Source organism: Pinus tabuliformis, chromosome 5_2 (genome assembly GCF_031772625.1).
Source record: "Pinus tabuliformis cultivar Carrire ecotype Pingquan chromosome 5_2, CPIR1, whole genome shotgun sequence".
Taxonomy (NCBI): Eukaryota; Viridiplantae; Streptophyta; class Pinopsida; order Pinales; family Pinaceae; genus Pinus; species Pinus tabuliformis.
In genome coordinates this window covers 198100110-198121441 of record NC_142306.1, presented here as the reverse complement: position 1 = coordinate 198121441, position 21332 = coordinate 198100110, and the positions used below count along the sequence as shown (strand labels likewise).

The window sequence follows — 21332 nt, the reverse complement described above, 5'->3', positions numbered from 1 at the left end:
TTGTCAATCAATGTGATGTAACATGGAAGTCCAAGAGACCCACTTGTTGAACAAAGAGTCATGTAAGTCGAAGAGTCATGGAAGTCAAATGGTCATGAGGGTAGTCGAACAGCCACAAGGGTCAGTTTCACCCTTGGCTATAAATACCCCCTCATTTGTACATGCAAAGGACATTTTCACCTCAGCTCCTCCCACATAGCCAAGAGAGTATGTAATCTTTCCTTTGAGGAGTAAGAGGCTCCAACACCTCACTGACGGGGTTAGTGATGTATGGTGTAGCGATGTGTCTTGGAACTTTCGCTTAATTCAGAAGCCTGTTAACAGGCCAGCACGTTTTCACACATGTATTATATCTGTTGTAAGACTAATCTTTAATACTTGTAATGCATGTTGCTTTAACTTGTGTTCTACATCTGAACTGTTTCATTTGTTGTAATGCATAATCTATTAATGGAAAAGTGTTGTATATGTTGTTAATATTGTCCCGTCCGTGTCGACTACTCTGTCGGACATCAAACAAACCTTTCACCTGAACCTTGTTGTAACAACCGTTGCACTCGTTCGGACTATTCCATGAGTGTTGTACGTGTTATCTTACCTTGTATGTTGTGATTGTCGCATCTGAGTGGACTGCTCCGCCGGAAGCTGTGTATGTCCTTTTGTGTTGTGCATTCCTAGCCGAGTTGGGACTGATCCCTTTCAACCTGGAACTCACCTTCACCTTCTTCCCCTCACAGTGAAAGAACCATTGACACAAGTACACTTACACTCACCAGGCACGCGAACCTCACTTCTCGAAGACAAAGCGAACCACTCTCTTGTGCTGACAAGCAAGAGTTGAGGCAAATCCTTAAGACAATGGCAACCGAGCCATCATACCGAATGGGACTCCCACACCAAATGGTGTGAGGTCTAGTTGGGACTTCATACCGAGGTGATCCCCTGATGTTGGCGGATCCAACACCATCAACACTATGCTAGGATGTTTGATATTGATTTGGGATCAATGAAGACTGACTTCAGGTTAGTGGAGAGTAGTATGATACACTCTCGATTATTGGAGACTGACTTCGAATCAGTGGAGAATGGTATAATACATTCTCAATCATTTCTTCTTCATTATTTCTTCATGGTTCAGCAAAGCAGAGCACGGATTACAGGGATGGTACAGATTGTCAGATGGTTTGGCAGGGGGAGTTCCTCCTAGTTGAGAGGGAGTGTTAAATTTGACAACTAGGGCCAAACTCCACCTTGGACAGCTCATATGATGTAGTTGATATTTTTATTGGATTCCTCTCTCCGAGAGGTGTAGGATTGATCTAAAGATCATCTTATTCTAACCTGTATAAATGGAATTATGAATTTATTTTGTTTATGGACAAATTGTCAAGGTCGGCCAGTAAACTAATGTAGGTTCAGAAACCCAACAGTCACGTCTATTCATCCTCAACATTGCATATGAAAAGAAGGTGCCTTTGCCTCATTTGGGCATCACTCACCTTCTCATTCATCTCTCTCTCCTCAACTGATTGGGTACGGATTTCAAGACAACCTCTCTCCACACATGCGAAGAAGAAGACAGTTTTTTGTGTTCACTGAATTTCAGGGAAGTTTGACCATCGTTTTGATCAACAACATTGACCTTGTTTGACTACGATTTTTGTGGGATACTTTCTGTTTGGGCAAGCCGCATTTCTGGGCACAGAAATCGAGGTAGTCTGTATTGTTTGACCAACATTGATTGCAGAAGGGTTTGACTGCAGTGTTGACTTGCGTTGACCAAGTTTGACTGAGTATTTTCAGATTGTTTTGGGCTGAGTTGATTTGATGTCGGAGGTCAAGTTGACTGGGTTTGACCGAGATGTTTTGAAGGTCAAATTCTACCCTATTGACCAACGTTGACTTTCTAGTTAGGGCTTTCTGTGGTTGTCGTTTGATTGGACATATTTCACTTTGATTGGGCAAGTGAATATTACATATTGTACTCTTTCTCTCTAGTGAACTTTTGAAGAATAATAAGAAGAACGGATTAAAGGGTTTCACCACATTGGGGTTTGTCCCTGGCTGGCGCCATATCTTGTGTCCTCTTATCTTGACTTGTCTTCTACTATTTTATTTATGTTCTATTTGCACTTACTATCATGTTAATGTGATTGCTAATCTAGAAATTGATAATAATAATAATATCCATTTTTAAGGTCACAGCCAAGCCAAACACCAAATTGGTGTATGAGACCCCCTTGTTTGTGGGACAAGGGACCCACCTCCGCGCAGCGATTTGACTGCTAAGTCTACGAAGGCATACATACTCTACCCCCCTCTGGTTTTGAACCTGTGACCTCTTGGGCTTACAAGAAAATTGAAGTAAATTGCACTTAATCATAGAACATGCCATTGTTATCTAAAATTAACACTCTATAATCCTCCCGAGTTGTTCTTTAGGTTGCTCCAACTCTGCTTTATCTAGGCCCACACTTGGTCCACTCTCACGCTGCCCTCCAACAGACCACGAGTGTCCAATACAATGTTGTAGCATCTGCTCACTAGTTAGGGCATCCAATCACTTTGATTACCCTTCCTCTTGGCTGCTAACAGACTTCACAAATTGTCCTCTTCTAGGACCTCATCCTCTAGCATCCATGCATCAACAAGATGACATATGTAACCCTCTGTCTCTGCCTCTTGCCTTGGGATATGTGCATCATATAGACTGGTTAGGGCACACCAACATCCCTAAACCAATGCTCAAATCACTATGTAGCCTTCTCCCAATGAGTTGCTCCCTTTGTTGTCCACTTCTAGGCATCCAACGTTGATCTAGGGCTTGAGGCTTCTCCTCAACGCACCCTACAGCAGTCTTGTGCCAACAACGACATGAATTTGCCCACAAGCAAGGGTTACACCCTTTGTTTTGACTGCGGCCTACTCTCCTTAACTGCGGCTGAAGTAGAGGACTCAAACTAGGTCTCTCGGCCCTTCCATAAGGGCCTCCAACTTGTTGTTGTACCAGCCTTCCTTGCGGCCCAAAACCAGAGTACAAAATACCATTAAAACATGCACAAACCACCCTTAAACTCACCTCTAATCTGCGGCTAGGATATGGAAAGGAAGACGCACTCAATCATAGAAGAAAAGTTGCCCAAACAGTCCTTCTAGCCCTTGCTCAAGCTGCCCTAGGCATGCAACTTTCTTCCACAATAAATATGCACCCAAACTCAAAGAAAATACTCCTCAAGATGCTCGTCCTCCTTGCCTCTCCAAATCGCAAAGGTATTCTTTATATTAGATGCTCATTGGATGTGGGAAAACAACTCCAAATCACCTTATGTTTATACACAAACACAAGGGCTTCATGTGGTGTACTCTAACATGTCTTGTGGCACTCTAATATACCAAGTCGATCTGCTCTAGGTGCCACAAAACCCATCAGCGACACATGAAAATTCATCTCCATTTCTAGAGCTCGGATTCAAGTGATTTTTGTTACCTCCTTCTTCTCTTGAGGTCCTCTATCATCTCAAATCATCATATGCCAAATTCTCCTCATGGTTTTGGCCCCACACTGATGGGTACAAAACCCCAAGCTTGGGTTCCAAGCCCACAAGCCATACTTGTGTCGCTCCAACCTCCAATCCCCGAACCCTAGGGCTTGGAGTACCTCCTGTTGTCGCTCAGATTGTACAAACACTGCGACAACGACTCAGGTCGGGGGTTGTCACTCTGATCCCCAACCTTTTTGTTCTAGTTGTCTCCCAACAACAGGCTATGGGGGGTAGTCCTATGGAAATGTGACGATGAAGGACAAGTTGATAACCAACGAGTCCGGGAGACACGATTGAGTGGCCTAGCTACTCGGTTTATTTTAGCAAGATTTAAGGATTATATTGAATTGAATTATGAGACCAGTGCCTTGGGGAGTTAACTTCTTGCTTACTACCAATTAATTGCCAAATAACGGGATGGACAATCACTGCTTGAATGCTTCACTAACCTATATGTTATGCAAATCCTAAGACCTAGGTGTGATGCAAGAGTCTTAGTCACTTTTAATTATATCCCTATTCTAAATATGATTCTCCTCTTAACTGTTTCGGAACCAATCTTTAGAGTAGGTTGTGGGATGGAAGCCAACGCAAGCAAGCGAAAGCTTGATTAATGATACCTCCCCCTGTGTTCCAACCACCCGATGTCTCTAGCCCTGCAAAGACTGTGGCTCTGACGACTGCAAGGTCACCATGTTAACCACTAGAAAGGTGTTGGATCCCTCAAGCTAAATTAAGAAAGGGTGGCCCTAGGTGTCTATCAACCAAACTTATGCTTGGAGGTAAGTTATTAGTGCAACTAGACTTAGAATGCAAGGCACGGATTATGAGTGTTTCTTGGGTTAAGATTGGTTAAGGTTCTATGTACTTTAGTTATGATTAGCTTTTATGACAAGAGTACTTAATAAATGTAAAGACAATCTTATCACTAAGAATGTGCCAAATTATCATGTGCGAATAAGACACAAAAGATACCCACAAGATACAAAATTCCAACAACTATGGGATGTGCTGAAATCCTGTAATAACTTAATCAACAGTTAATTAAGATATCAATGATCAATATTGCAAGATTATCAATGCTTCTACTTCAAGACAATGCCACAATGATTATTTCTTGAAACAATTAGAGATCACCAAAGATATTTTTTCAACAAGATAAATGTCAATCTCCAATTAACAAGAGTTATTCAATTAGATTAGAAGTCCTTAGGCAAATATCACTTAGATGTCAAAACAACCAAATAGATTTTCAAATACTCAAGATCACAAATTGTCCAATGATGCACCATTAGAACAAGTTACTCAAATGCCAATTAGATGCCAAAATACTTAAGAGAGCAAAATATTTCAATGTTAATTAGACTTCAATGCCCAAAGTAACTTAAACCATTCAAGGAGATTGGAGCTTAGATGACTTGACGGTATACTATATATCTTACCAATCAATTTTATACCTCTTAAACGTGTTTAACAGTGATATATCAGATCTGAATACTCTCATTACAATCAGCAATAAAACATGAAACAAGTGTAATCATGAGCACAACTCAAGCAATTAACTCCTTACTATATTAGACAATTTATGGATGATTATTATGGCACTTAGATGACAATTATATCATTGTTACGAAGTAGATATGACTATTGTAGCAAAACACTGAAAAGTAAAGGGTTTAGAAATCAAACCCTAGGCCCAAGGCCTTGAAGATTGCTTGCCCAATTTGCTCAAATTTTCCCAAGGGCTACAACACCTGCAAACATCAAAATTTAAGCCAATTTCTCCTGCAAAACCCACCAATATTCAATCCAAAAATCAAATGACCAACCAAAAGATGAATGAGGACAAACTAGGGCCAAGAAAGATTAACGTTAGGCCCTAGAAGGTTAGCATTGGGGGAAAAAAGGCCTTGTAGGCCTAGCGGCTAAGGGAAGGAGCCCTGAGGGGCTACCGTGAGGGCTAAAGAGGAGGCCGAGCGGCTGAAGGAGGCAACGGAGGGCCTAGGGAAGGAAGCCGAGGGGATAAGAAGGGTTGAGGAGGAGGAAGAGGGGGACAGAGGTAGGGAGGCGGCCTAGAAAGGCCTGCGTCTAGGCCTTAGAGACCCTAAAAGGCCCACGGCAAGCCCTGAAGGTTGTCGTCTAGGTGCAGGGAGGAAGACCGAAGCCTTAAAGGCATACGGCCAAGCCCTAAAGGGCCTTAAAAGCCTACAGCTAGCCTGGAAAGGCCGAAAAGGGCTGACGTTGGGGGCCAAGGAAGCTAGACAGCTAGGAGAGAGGAGGACATTGGGCCTAGGAGGCCTGAAAAACTTGAAACCCTTGCCCAAAAATTTATTTTGCTTTAGATCTTCAATTCCTGCAAAAATTTTCAGTTGTTGGCCCTACAAAATTTGTAAAGGCTAGATCTTACCCTCGAGGGCCTAGATCTAGCTCTAATCCAGCAATTTTCCTCTTATTTCACCTGGACAAATAAATTCACAATAGCCCAAAACCCCAATATATAAACAAAAAAAAAACAAAAAAAATCCCAAAACCCCAGCTACAAAACAAGGGTTAGAAAATAAAATAATTTACAAATTTATTATCCAAAATATACAAGTGTACAATGCTTAGAAAAAGTTTTGAGAATAAATCTTTTGTAAATTTTGACAATGGCTAGATGTATTTCAAAAAATAAATGCCAAACCACAACCATAGCGAAGTTAGAAAATCATATAAAATATTCAGGATCCAAACATAATCAGTGTTTGCCCACAGTTTGTGAACTTGGAGCCCAAGGGCTGGGGAACCTGCAAACACTATATATTTTCTCAAGAATAAACCATTAGAACATACAATGAATCAAATCACCTAAGATAAGCCCAAAAATTACTAATAGAATGTTCCTATCATCTACAATGAAATAACGATTCAATTAAATTTTAAAGCACAATATAGGAATGCCCGTACCCAACACATACCACAAATCAGCGAGACAAAGACACCATGAACTGCACCCCAAAGTCTTTTATTATGATAATCAAAATGTTCCCAGCAGGACAATAGCTTTACATCAGCTTGTACAAAGTTACATTAGCCAAAGATCAGTTGGCTTGAGACACAAATGATCTCTAATTTATAGATAAATCTTCCAAATGGAAAATAACGGCTAGTTGACTTGATCCATGTCAAATAATCTCGACCGTTGATAATTCCTTGATCAACTTCTAATATCTGCCATCGAAAATATTTATTTTTGAGGAATTTTCGTATTTTTCATTAAAATCATTTTTTATTAGCTCAAAAATTATTATTTTGAGCTAATTTCCTCAAAAAATTGACTTTGACTTAACCATTATAGTCCAAGGGTCCAAATTTTCTTCAAATTTCCAATATTCCCTTGGTGGGGGACCTCGATAAATTAATTTCTTTTAGACCCACGAATTTTTCTACTTGGAGAAATTAATTTCTCTAACATTTTAATTTTTGACTCTAAATTAATTAATTTTCTGGCTTACGATAATTTTATTTTTACCAGAAAATTTAATTAATTGACTCATGAGGGGATTAATTATTTTTTTCCACCCACTAATATTTTAGCCATGTTGTCTAAGTATGAGGGACCATGCACTAAAATATTTTTTACATAAAATGTTACAAATTCAACCCGTAAAGGGTGAATACCTGTTCGTTATAAACCCTCAAAATATTTACTCAATTCTGCGACACAATATGATCTAGTAGACCAAGTGATCTGTAATAAAATAATTTAGCTAAATAGCTTAAATTATTCCCAAATCACTTTTACAAAAGATTCGACTAAAACACTAGGACTCACCTAAGACTTTGACGATAAATTCCACCTTAGCTTTGGGGTGAGGCTGGAGGAAAAAACTTTGTCAATCATCCGTATTTAGAAACATAGATAAATCAATGAGACAAAAAACCTCCTAGGATAAAATTTGTCGCCAAAATAATAAGCTTACCTAGGTTGTTACATACATACACGGTCTTACTAGCATCATTTACATTACAAATATTGCAAAATGGGTTTACAATGACTCAAAAAGTTGATGGTTGATGATCTCGATCCTTTGAAAAATATGGTACAACTACTTCCTTGGAACTTTGAAAAAATGTGTGCAACACCTCCCAAGCTACAAATCTCAACATAACGATTCTTCCAGGTAACACAAATTTTAACAAGTTCCACATCCACTAACCTGCTGCGAGCAAGCCTACTTCTGAAGAAATATATTGAAGGGTCCAAGCTGGCACGAGAATCCCAAGATTCAAAAGGTCCCAACGAGAATTTAGATCACCACCAATGATGACATTATTTGATTGAGTGGGTTATATGTTGAGAAGAGCCTCCCAGAAGTCGATGTGATTTTGGGATGGACCAAAAACAATGATCAAAGTAAGAGCATGACCCATAACCAGGGAAGAAACCTCAATCCCCAAAACTGACTCCATACTCCAAATATTAGATATCTGAATTTGACGTGATTTCCAACCCACCACAAGACCCCCCAATCAGCCAAAAGCATCCACAGCCGAAAAGGCCCAACCATTCAAAAGGGATTCAAGGCATGAAGATATTTGAACACTAAATCCAAGAGTTTCATAGAGGAAGAGAATATCAAGGTCATTGACTTGAACAAGTCCCTTTAAGGCTTGTTTTTAGAGGGATAAGAAATACCCCAACAGTTGAAAGACATTAATTTCATCTGGGAGACATTGATGGGGCTGGGCAAGCTCTAAGGGCCCTTCTGATAGACAGTTGTTTACCGACAGTAGTATCTGCATGGGCTTTCTCCTTTTCTTTGGAAAGGAAGGATTTCCTACCACAACTTCGACCTTTCGTCGAGGACGTAGAAAGTTGTACCAAGCCCCAGACACCCTTCCGGGGGACCACGAGACAAGAACGAAGATTATATAGAACAACCTCTGAGTCATGGGGTTCAGATGTTGAAAAGGCCAAAAAGGAAGATGGAGAGGACATGTTGCCCAGAGCATTTGGACAAGGGAATAAAGTTGGACCAGGAATAAAGTAGGAGGATTGAGAAAGGTTGCATGAGATAATAAAACAAGGGTCCATGAATACCGAAGAAAAATAAGACTGTGCATGAGAAATGGAAAAACATACATCATTGATAATAGGCATAGATGAAGAAGGGGGAGGAGTCAATAGTGTACATTCACATTCCGGCATCGATTGAATAAAAGGTTGGACCACTGGTTGGGATCCCACTATCGACCAATGAGCCTCATGTTCTCCTACATCAAGCCCCATAGAATTCAGAGTAGTTGAAGAAACCCACAGCTCCTGCGATTGGACCCCCTGATCTTCACCATTGGCCGTAGCAAATACTTTTGAGCTATGTACCTTTTTTTGTAAGGGAAGTATACACTATTTAGCAAGGTGCACGTGCTTGTGGCACCTCCTCAGTGGAATGGTACACCTTTGTAATCCAACTCCAGAGGAGCAATCCCAAGACCCGTGTTGATTGTTCCAAGAAGCCCTCCTCAGAGATCCACACTAATAAGAATTCTTGCCAAGGACATGTCGCTAGTGGTGAGGTAAGAGGAGTCCTGTTCCAGGTAAACCCCCAGCAGATTACCAATATCTCAAAAAATAAGCTCATGCCAAAGATGGGCCGGAAGACATAGAATGCTTACCCAAAGAGGAACGATATCTTTCCTTTCGCAGCTTGCATCAAAAAGGGGGAACCAGGATTCGAAGACAATACGCAAATTGTCAATTTTCAACACCCGGGGAACAACAAGCTTGGCATCCTCTGCTTCCTGGAATATAAAGTGCACCCATCCCTTAGTATGTGCCCTAACTACCAAGAGGTTTTTAGTTAGGGGGCGCACCACAAACTCTGCCCATCCTTTGAGAAAAGGCAACCCAAATTTTCACCCACAAACCCTACCAACCAATGACTTTTGACATGAAGCCACCCCCGATGAATAGTCGTGTCTGCACCAAGGGATAAAAACATTATCACTTCCTCAAACAACTTAATACGGTGCTCTTTCTTCCTCTTACCCTAGGTTACGCCCTTTTTTTTACTAGACAGACTTCCACAAGGCTCAACAATGTCAGCCCAACCAATAGACAACTCTACTGGACCATTATTAATTGGCCTCCCACCTTCCACTAAAGACACCAGGTCCCCATATAAACTGCTAGTCGAAGGCAAATATAAAGGGATATGAGGAGGAAAGAAAGATGAAGAGACTACAAGGAAGACAAAACCCTTACCTATTCCTGAGTCCTCTGGCGCATTTGCATTTGTCGCTGAAAAGAGTGAGTTGAACCCTAAATCCAAATGTTTTAGGAGCTATTGTTGAGACACGACCAGAGCAGAAAGACCCGAACCCCTTGGTGATGTTTGGGACCCTTGGAAACCAACAACTCCAACGAAAGGATCCCCCACGTTCAATAATCCATTCAAAGTATGAGCCGCATTTGAGACAGGCACCGGAACTCCAGATGTGAGAAACCCTGGGACTTGAGGTTTTGAGGAAGACAAGGGGGCATATCTGGGCACCCCCACCAAGTTGAGAGAAAACCCACCAAGAGCTTCGTGACCATGCAGTAGCAGATGGGCCCAGATATCTTGGTAGCCCAACATATCATGTTCATAGTCAAGGGTTTCCTCTGTTAACTTTCCATAAAACTCTGCTACTACTTAGTGAATAATTGACAAGGCAACCAATATTGAAACCAAATTTACTTTCACCAAGATACAGAGTTTCTTAACTAATAAGCAGCGGAATATAAATGCAGAGATAAAAACACAATACACAATTTAACACACTTATTTTTCTCAGGAAACCCAGCAGGGAAAAACTTGTCTCCTTGATGTGGGATTTATTGATTGAGCAAATAGATCGATTACAAGGCAGTCTGCCTTCTTGAGAACATACTTGTTCTCTTGCTATACAAGCCTAACTCTGCTCTGCAATCCTCTGACCCTACTCCTACTTCCTTGCACTCTGTCTGGCCCTATTTCCTTGCACACTAGGCCTCCTATTTCCTAGCGCACAGGGCCTCCTATTCTTTAGGACTCAGCTCCTAAATCCTAGCGCAAAATTGCCTCCTATTTCCTAGCGCAATTTTGCCCTATTATTTAGCACAAGGAAACTCCTAAAAATGTGTGCACTAGCTCCTCAAAGATACGCACACCACAAGCAAAGAGATCTCACACAAACTTGTGCACTCAACAATGAATAATACATGTGCCTTTGTGTTAAAATTGGCAACTAGGGCCAAACTCCACATGAGTCATCTTATTTATAACAACTGATATTTTTCTTGGATTCCTCTCTCCGAGAGGTGTAGGATTAATCTAAAGATCATCCCATTCTGACATATACAAATGAAGCTATGAAGTATTTTGATTATGGACAAATTGTCAAGGTTGGCCAGCAAACTCATGTAGGCTCAAAAGCCGAATAGTCACGTCTATTCATCCTCAACATTAGCCTATAAATACATGATGCCTCGTCCTCGTTTGGACACACTTCCCTTCTCACACATCTCTCTCCTCACATGATTGGGTATGGATTTATGAGCAGCTCTCCACACGTTCGAAGAAGGATTGTACTTTTTTGTTCCAGCCATTGACCAGCGTTGACCAAATTTGCAGGAGGTTGTTTTGACTGCGTTGACCTATTTTTGGTGCTATTTTGGGTGGAGGAATTATGTCCTAGCAGGCCGCATTTCTGGGCACAGAAATTGAGGCAATCCGTACAGTTTGACCAGCGTTGACTATGGTTAGGGCTGACCGCAGGTGACTGTTTGACCAAACTTTGATTGGGCAGAATTCGATTGTTTTGAGGGTTGTTTCATCTTGCTATTTGGAGATCGAAGTTGACCGAATCTTTGAGGGTCAAATCTACCCAGTTGACCAGCGTTGACTTTTCTGGTTAGGGCTCTTTTGCTGCTATCATAAATTATCAGAATTTGTAAATTGTATTATCTCTCTCTGTTGAACTATTGAAGACTAAAAGAAGATTTGATCAAGGGTTTCCCCACATTGGGGTTTGTCCCTGGCTAGTGCCACATCTTGTGTCCTCTTGTCTTGGCTTGTCTTCTATCGTTTGTGTTTATGTTCTATCAGCATTTTACTTACATGTTTATGTGATTGCTAAACTGAAATTGATATTGGGCTCCTAAAGAAATTGATGTAAAATTGCTCTAAAGCATAGAACATACCATTGTTGCCTAAAATTAACATGGTATCAAAGCTGAGGTGAAGACAAAGCCCAAGCAAGAGTGAAAGAGCAATCACCAAAGACAGTTGGACAAGAACAAAAGACTCAATGGATTCCTCATCCCACTTCCCAGCTGAAGACAAGCTCTGTGATAAATCTAACTATCATGGATAGAAGATGTCTCTTGAGTTGACCCTGGAAGAGAGGGAAGTGATGGATTATGTGCAGGGTAAAATCCCTGAGCCTCCTTCAAATGCACCAGTTGCTACGAGGACCAAGTACAATAAGGTTGAAGTCAAAGCGAAGAAGATTATCAGGGATTCCATTAACAAGCATCTAGTGGCCTACATCTCCGAGTAGAAGACCTCCAAGGAGATATACGACAGGTTGGTCAGCATGTTCAAGGTTAGTAATGCTAATCAAATTCTCTTTCTCAAGAATAAGTTGAAGGATATTAAGAAGGTTAAGGACGAGGACATTCAATCCTATTTCTTGAGGATCACTGAGATCAAGAATGATCTACTCTCGATTGGAGAAGTCATTCCTGACAGGGAACTTACTATCACCACGCTTGGAGGACTCCCACCTAAGTGGTATGTATTTAGAACCACTACACTCAACAATGATCAAATTCCAGGGTTTGAAGAATTGATGTCGAGATGCATTTAAGAAGAAACAAGAATGGTGGAGCAAGAAATGCCTTCTAATAGAAGCAACACCACTGCTTTCTCCACTCATGCCAAAACAAAGAACAATGCAGGTTCAAAGAAGCAAAGTCAAGGAAGACCGGGATTCAAAAATGGAAGGAAGGGAAGATGCTTTGTTTGCAATAAGTTTGGCCACTATGCAAGGGAGTGTCCTAATAAAAGGGATACACCTCGAGATGATGACTATCATAACAACTCCAGGGGCAACTTCAACAACAACAACAACGATCAAAGGAATGGCAAGTCCAATGGCAAAGGAAAAAGGAATGCAGGACATCAAGGAAATGGTCGACCCTCCAAGAAATCAAGGAACTCCAAGTATGACGAACCCAATGTCGTTAACATAAGCAAAAAGAGTACTATCTTATATCGGCCCTCTCCACTGCCTCTCCTCTGAACACTTTGGGAAATTGGTTGATTGATAGTGGTGCCTCAAGGCACTTCACCGGATACAAGGAAGCCCTCTCTAATGTGATAGAAAAGGAGACAAACTTGGAAATCATCCTTGTAGACAATTCACCTATCCCGTGAAGGGAATGGGGAATGTTACCCTTCAATTGAATCAAGGTAACACTATTCATTTGCAAGAAGTACTATATGTACCCGATCTCAAGAAGAACCTAGGGTCTATTTCAGCAATGGAAGATAAAGGATTCAAGGTGGCTTTTATCGATGGAAAGGTACGTGTTTGGAAAAGAAATTTCAAGGATGCTTTTACTCTTGGGTTCAGGGTTGAAAGTTTGTATCAAGTTGGAGGAAGTCCATTGGGAGCCATGTCTTGTGACACATCTCTACAATCTGAACTATGGCACCAGAGGTTCGCCCATCTTCATTATAAGGCCCTACCCGATGTGAGACAGATGGTGACAGGTATGCCCAAGTTAGAATCCAATGAATTCCAAGATTATTGCAGAGAAGTTGGCATTAAGAGGGAGACTACAATGCCATACACTCCTAAGCAGAATGGTGTGGCTGAAAGGAAGAATCGCTCTATTGTAGAAGTTGTTTGTGCCATGCTTCATGATCAAGGCCTTCCGAAGTTTCTATGGGGTGAAGCTGCAAATACCGCCGTGTATGTTCAAAACCGATGCCCTCATCAAGCATTGGACTCCAAGACTCCCGAAGAAATGTTCACTGGTAAGAAACCTGATGTCTCTCATTTTAGAATTTTTGGAAGCCCCGTATATTTTCATGTGCCGAAAGAGAAAAGAAGCAAATTGGGTGCATCTGGGAAGAAAGGAATCTTTGTGGGCTATAGTGAAAATTCTAAGGGATATAGAATTTATGTGGCTAGTCAAAAGGAAGTTGAGATAAGTCATGATGTCACCTTCGACGAAGATATGGCCCTCAGGAAGATCAACAACCTTCCCATCCTAAGGAAGGACAAAGAAGCTGACACATGAAATCAAGGTGAAAAAGAGGACGAAACGATGCTTGACGTTGATGAACCTATGGACCCTATTGATCCACTCCCTCGTGAGCCTTCCTCCTCCAAGAAGAGACCTTCATGGCTTAGGGAGACTCTCGAAGATGCTGAGAGGCACATTACACCAAGGGGGACTTTCTGTGAAAGCAAGAAGCCGAACAGGTATCAAGGATATTTGACCGCCATGAGCATTATCATTCAAAATGAGCCTTCATCATTCGAAGAAGCCGTGAAGCAACAAGTATGGAAGGATGCTATGAATGAAGAATACGAGTCAATTATGAAGAATGATGTATGGGATGTGGTCCCTAGACCCCAGGACAAATCAGTTCACTTCTAAGTGGCTCTACAAAATCAAGCATGGAGCTAATGGAAGTATAGAAAAGTTCAAGGCTCGCTTTGTTGCTCGAGGCTTCTCTCAAAAGAAAGGTGTAGATTACGATGAGATATTTGCACCTGTTGCCCGTGACACCACCATCCGCTCGATCATATCCCTTGCAGCCTCGCAAGGATGGAACCTACATCAGATGGATGTCAAGACCGCTTTCTTGCATGGTTCAATTAAAGAGGAATTCTATGTGGAACAACCTGATGGGTTTGAAGTTCATGATCGAGAATCTCATGTATGCAGGTTGACGAAAGCTCTCTATGGATTGAAGCAAGCACCCGGGCTTGGTATGAGAGGATCAATAGCTATCTGATGAAGTTGGGATTCACTAGAAGTGAAGCCGATCCGAACCTTTACTTTAAGATTGAAAATGATAAACCTCTCATTCTGGTACTTTATGTGGACTACCTCTTTCTGACAGGTGCAGACCCTCTCATTCACAAATATAAGAGGGAGTTGGCTTCTGAATTTGAGATGAAGGACCTAGGACCGATGCACTGTTTCTTACGGTTGGAGGTCTGGCAAAATCCAGGTGAAATTTTCCTCTCTCAAGGAAAATATGTTGTGAAGACATTAGAGAGATTTGGGATGGTGGACTGCAAGCCTATGACTACTCTGATGGAACTTAACTTTAAGAAGTTATGTCGTAGTGTTGTTGGACCTGAATTGGGAAATGATTTTGATTATCGTCGACTCATAGGAGCACTGAGGACATATGTTTTGCAGTTAACACATTGAGCCAATACATGGTTGAGCCTCATCATATACATTGGATTGCCGCCAAGAATCTTCTGAGATATCTTCGGGGCACAATCACTCATGGACTGAGATACACTGTCAGAAATGTGAGGTTGCATGGTTATTCTGATGCTGATTGGGCTGGCAGTGTGGTGGATCACAAGAGCACTTCTGGATGTTGTTTTTCTTTGGGTTCTGCTTCGATATCCTGGATGAGCAAGAAGCAGAAATCGGTTGCCTTGAGCACCATCGAGGCCGAATACATAGCTGCTAGTATGGCCTCTTGTGAAGTTGTCTGGTTGAGGAAGCTCTTCAGTGAGCTGCTTGGACATGTGCTGGATACCACCATGATCCTCTATGACAACCAGAGTGGGATCCGATTATCAGAGAATCTCGTGTTTCATGATCGCTCCAAGCATATAGATATCAAGTACCACCTTATCTGGGATATGGTACAACGAGGAGCAATAAGGCTCCATCACATTAGGACTGATCAGCAAGTCACTGACATTCTGACAAAGCCCTTGGGGAAAGTCAAATTCTTGGCCTTCCAAGAACGACTTGGAGTTATGGAGAGACCCTCTTATGAGGGTCCTATATGAGATGGACATTGAGCTCTGGGAGCTCCAGGGCCTTGGGGTACTTCTTGGAGCAATGAGCAACCATAGGGTGAGTGGTTCAACCTTCCCCTAGTGGTTTGTTGTGTACAAGGTGAGTGGTTCATCCTTCCCCTGTGATACCCCTTGGCGACATGTGAGCAGGACGAGTGGTTCATCCTTCTCCTGCCGAGACATCCTACCCATGCAGTCTAGGACTCATGGGAAGTACCTCTCATCTGGCCAATGAGTAGGGAAATGAGGATAGAGACCATAGTACTACCAATGGATGCATTGTGTACTACCGTACTCCCTATGCTAGGATGTCCGATATTGATCTAGGATCAATGGGAACTGACTTCAGGTTAGTAAGAGTGGTATGAGACACTCTCTTTTGATTGGAACTGACTTCGGGTCAGTAAGAGTGGTATGAGACACTCTCTTTTGATTGGGACTGACTTCAGGTAAGTAGAGAATGGTATGATACATTCTCGATCACTTCTTCTTCATAGTTCAGCAGAGCAATGCAAAGTAGTGCGTGGATAGCAAAGATAGTACAGATTGGCAAATGGATTAGCAGGTAGAGTTCTCTGTAGTTGAGAGGGAGTTTTAAAATTGGGAACTAGGGCCAAACTCCACATGGGTCATCTTATTTATGACAGCTGATATTTTTCTTGGATTCCTCTCTCCGAGAGGTGTAGGATTAATCTAAAAATCATCCCATTCTGACATGTACAAATGAAGTTATGAATTTATTTTGATTATGGACAAATTGTCAAGGTCGGCTAGCAAACTCATGTAGGCTCATAAGCCCAATAATCACGTCTATTCATCCTCAACGTTAGTCTATAAATACATGATGCCTCATCCTCATTTGGATACACTTCACTTCTCAAACATCTCTCTCTCTCCTCACATGATTGGGTACGGATTTCTAGGCAGCTCTCCACACATGCGAAGAAGGACTGTACTTTTCTGTTCCAACCATTGACCAGCGTTGACCGAATTTGCAGGAGGCTGTTTTGACTGCGTTAACCAAGCATTGACCTGTTTTTGGTGAGATTTTGGGTGGAGGAATTCTGTCCTAGCAGGCCGCATTTCTAGGCACAGAAATCGAGACATCCGTACTATTTGACTAGCATTTACTATGGTTAGGGCTGACCGCAGGTTGACTGTTTGACCAGACTTTGATTAGGCAGAATTCAACTATTTTGAGCATTGTTTCATCTTGTTGTTTGGAGGCCAAAGTTGACTGAAGTTGACCGAATCTTTGAGGGTCAAATCTGCCTTGTTGACCAGCGTTGACTTTTCTGGTTAGGGCTCTTTTGCTGCTGTAATAAATTGTCAGAATTTGTAAATTGTACTATCTCTCTCTGTTGAACTATTGAAGACTAAAAGAAGATTTAATCAAGGGTTTCCCCACATTGGGGTTTGTCCCTAGCTGGTGCCACATCTTGTGTCCTCTTGTCTTCGCTTGTCTTCTATTGTTTATGTTTAAGTTCTATCAACATTTTACTTACATGTTTATGTGATTGCTAAACTGAAATTGCTATTGGACTCATAAATAAATTGAAGTAAAAATGCTCTAAAGCATAGAACATACCATTGTTGCCTAAAATTAACACTTTGTCCTTCTTTTATAGATTCGATCCATGCTAAAATAGGCAAGCACAAATATAGAACTTGAGTTGTGATTGACAAATTAACTGAATCGAACTAGTTCTCTCTCCAATCATCGCTGGAGTTATAACTCGTCCTTTCTTCAACCAATGATGGAAGTTTCAACTCATCCTGAACTGAACTCGTAACTACCACTTGAGCACAAGCTAGAGAAGAACTTCCACACTGCAATTTTCAACATCCTCACCCCCATGACATGGGGACACGTCATTGCCAAGTCAGCAGAAAAAAACGCCATAATAGACCACCTATAAAACAAAAAACACTTATTGTGGCAAACAATAAACCATCCTAGTAACCGCAGCAAGTTTAGAGAAACCAAAAACGCTAAATGGTAGCAAATTTAAAAGGTCGCTAAGACAGGGAGAAACATGTGATGACCATTGAGGAAACTGCATGCACTGGGTTCCTGATCGAAGGAAAAACTTGCCATACTGCCATGGACGACCTGTGTAGCGCCCTTAAACCCTAGCTTCCTTCCCCCAAAATGGTTTTGTCCGATAATGGTCAAATTCAATGGATGCACATGAATATATATGTTTTATTTTACCAAATTTGAATATTTTATGTATTTTTGGTGGACATCTTTTTTGGTCTAGTTTTTTGTTTTGGTTTACATTTTGGGGTCAACCAATTCGATGATCAGACCGGTATTGTCACAACTAGATAGGAGGCAACATGAATTCAAACATTATTGGATGAGCTTGGTCTTCATTTGAAGCAGTCAACTTCACTTTAATGTGATAATCAATGTGCCATTCATATTGCTCATTATCCAATGGACCATTCCAAGACCAAACATATTGGGTCAATATTATATACAGCAATTGATCCAAGATCAAACCATTTATCGAGGAGTGTCACTACATCGAGGACACTAAATTGCAGACATCTTCACCAAATATTTGACAAAACACTGTGTCTATCAAATTTCTTACTGTGATTCAGATGAAGTTGTCATTGAGAGGGATAACATAATGCCCCTTCCTTGGCCCATTATCAAGCTTAAGGGGGCATGTTATTGTAATATGTGTAATCTTGACTTTTGACCCTTATTGTACGTTTGTGAACCCTCCAAGTTATATATGTAAATATTTAGTAGTCATCCCATGATCACATGAATTGTTAGTGGGTGACTCAAGTGGGTATGACCTGGCTTGTTAATGTAGGTCTAACACCTATATCTAAAGAGTACCACACTCCATTGTAATCATTGTGTGTATCATTCATCCATCTACTCATTCATCATTGCATATTTAGGTAAAAGATTAGTATTATGTGGAGCCTATTTTAATCCCGTATCTCACTCTCATTTCAACACAAAGCACGACGACTTGAGGCTCTATAAAGCGCACTTTTTTCACTAGGCAAGATCAATTCAAATTTAAGTTTACACAATTGTCAGAGATCATATTGTGTGTGTTTATGTAAAGAAAATTCTCCCATGCATAGCAATTTATGGTATTAAAGGACCTACAAAACCTGTGCTGAAGTTCCGTTTCTTTGCAAAGTGAAACCCTTAAATGCTCAATCCTCTAATAAAATCTTTCATCATTATATTCATATTGAACAAGGTATTGAATTCGAATCGTGGAGATTGCTTAATTTCAATAATTGTCAACAAGCGAGCACGGTAGAACTCACATTCAGTGTAGTGAACGTAATACTCGTAATCTTGAGGAAACCCATTAGGAAGCTTACGACGCTCAATGATTTTAACAGGGTGCAGTTTCGAATCCCTCCACTTGCAAAGGAGACGAATGCCAACTTCCAGGGGAAGGCCGGCCGCTCTTTTCTTCTTTGAATTGTCATTGCCTCCGTTTTGTGCACTATTTACAGTGGACTCGACTTTAAATTTAGTCCTAATTGAATCCTTGCCTTCATCTCTGATCTCTTCGCTGCAAGTGGATTCATCCAAGGATCCCATCGCCAACAGATTTCAACCCTTCTCTACATGAAACCCTAAAACTCACTAGGGTTTATGTCCACTGCAGAGACCGAGTTTCTTTCCACGTGCTTCAAAGGACTGTATCGTTGGAACTTAGCGTGCACACATAAATGAAGACGATGGAATTGATTGAACTGCATGTACAATCTAATCTAAATTGCAGACCCGGACATGGTTTCTGTAACCAGTGAGTACATTCAATGTATGCGCTGCCCTAATCGGCATTGTTTTCTTTTCAAGAAAAAAAATAATAAAAATTAGTACACTATCCCATATTTTAGCTTAACATCCATCTTGACCATGAAGAACGTGTATGTAACTGCCATGCAATTCCATGAAGTGTGTGGTTTTGTCCCTGGGTAGTTTTACTAGGTTTTAACTTCGAATATTATAACATGAGTTGAGGGTGGGAGTGAATTGTGTGATTAGAAAATTTTAAGTGGTCTGTCCAATAGATGGTTCACCTTCCTAATATTGGTGCTAGTGTCAATCTACACTCATTAAAAAAACCATTATATCCCATTTTCTTTAACATGGACAAGATGCAAAGTTTAAATTTCTCTCCAAGATTACTAGTGACATTAGTTGTGTGTGAGCATATCGTTTTTCCATCTAACAATAATGGAAGGAATCAACTCCAATATTCCAACTAGCCCTACTTGGATTCAGTGTAGTATTGAAAAAAAAAAAAAAAACAATGCCAACTTTCTTTTGACACGAAAAAGTTTAAATTTCTCCCATGTAGATTATGTAGATTATGTAGAGTTTGAATGATCTTAATAAAAAATTATCTCAGTAAAAAAAATTACATATTAAAAAATTTGATCTAAATCAAGGTTTATGATGTTGGTTTAATAGTTTAATTATTTTAAATATAGTCATAGGTTGTTATTTGTTTATTTTTTAATTTTTTAATTGTAAGATGCCTCGAGACTTTTTTTAAAGCATCTTGTTACTATTGATGCAAAAAGTTGGAGTATATAACTTAGTAAAAATTAATTGAAAAAAATATTAATATTATTAATTAAATTGAATTTTAGTAGTCGGAAGGAATTGTTATTATTCTTATTTAGATTCAATTTTAATAATCAGCATGTTGAAGTCAATAAAAGTATATTGTTATAACTAGCAATTGCACCACGTGTTGCAAAGGAAACGACGTAAGGCAGGAGTGTAGGAAAGAGTAGCATAGAAGATCGAAATAAAATCACTTGAGAGTTGCATAGGGTCTTAATCCCTCGAAAATGCACCCATTTAGGTGGGTCAGACCACAACAAGAATGGAACCTTAGTGGGAAAACTCTGTCAATCTCACCATCAACTCATTGTTCCATTGGCAAGTTTGATCCTTTGTTATGATATAACACTAGTCAAAAGAGTGAGTTTCATTTGAAAGGTGTGTGTAATGTAATGAGGACCATTTGAAAATTCCTTCCTCTCACTGAATCCAACATGCAACAATCTCCATTTATGTTTTCAAGCTAATATTTTTAAGTGAACTCTTTTAGCAATGCTAATTTTTCAATCAAGAATTTTTGCCTTACATCATTGTTTTACCATTTATCATTTATGTTATTTTCTAAAAATGGTTTTTGTTCTTAACAGATGTGTGACTTGCTTCTGCTGCATCAATTGTTTGTGTACATGTTTCCTTCTTTTTTTTCCCAGGAAAAAGGCGTAATTTTATTAGTGAAAACAAAATTACAAGTTACATTTTCAAAGAACCATAACATCATCAAGTCCATGACTAATGATAAGCAAAAGCATACAAAAATAAAATGCAAACTAATGTACAAATAAGTGGAAAGTTAGGCTTTTCTCCCTTTCTTTTTTTCCACGTTGTGTCATTCCCCTTGGGATGGTGAAGAAGAGACAAGTGCAAGCTGATTGCCAGGTTCAGGTCTTGCATTGTCCTTGTCTGAATCTGAATTGTCTGATGAATGGGTACGTTTATAACCACTAGTTTCCATAGCTTATGGCATGTTTGTTGTTTGTACCTGATTGTCATGTGTTTCATTGGGTTCCTGAGGAAGTTCCCCTTGATATTTTGGTACCTGTGATGTCTGGTTGGTCCCGATTTGTGTGGTTCCCTCCTCTGCTTTG

At 40.4% G+C, this 21332-nt stretch overlaps 1 protein-coding gene across 1 annotated transcript in view; it reads right to left on the bottom strand.

The window, feature by feature from the left end:
- Positions 1 to 19465, bottom strand: part of LOC149158245 (histone acetyltransferase of the MYST family 1-like) — a 312036-nt gene extending 292571 nt beyond the window's left edge. Inside the window, exon 1 of the mRNA XM_089436162.1 lies at positions 18927 to 19465. Within this exon, the coding sequence (XP_089292288.1) occupies positions 18927 to 19209 (283 nt within the window). The 5' untranslated portion in view covers positions 19210 to 19465. The remainder of the gene's footprint in view (positions 1 to 18926) is intronic.
- Between the last annotated feature and the right edge of the window lie 1867 nt (positions 19466 to 21332).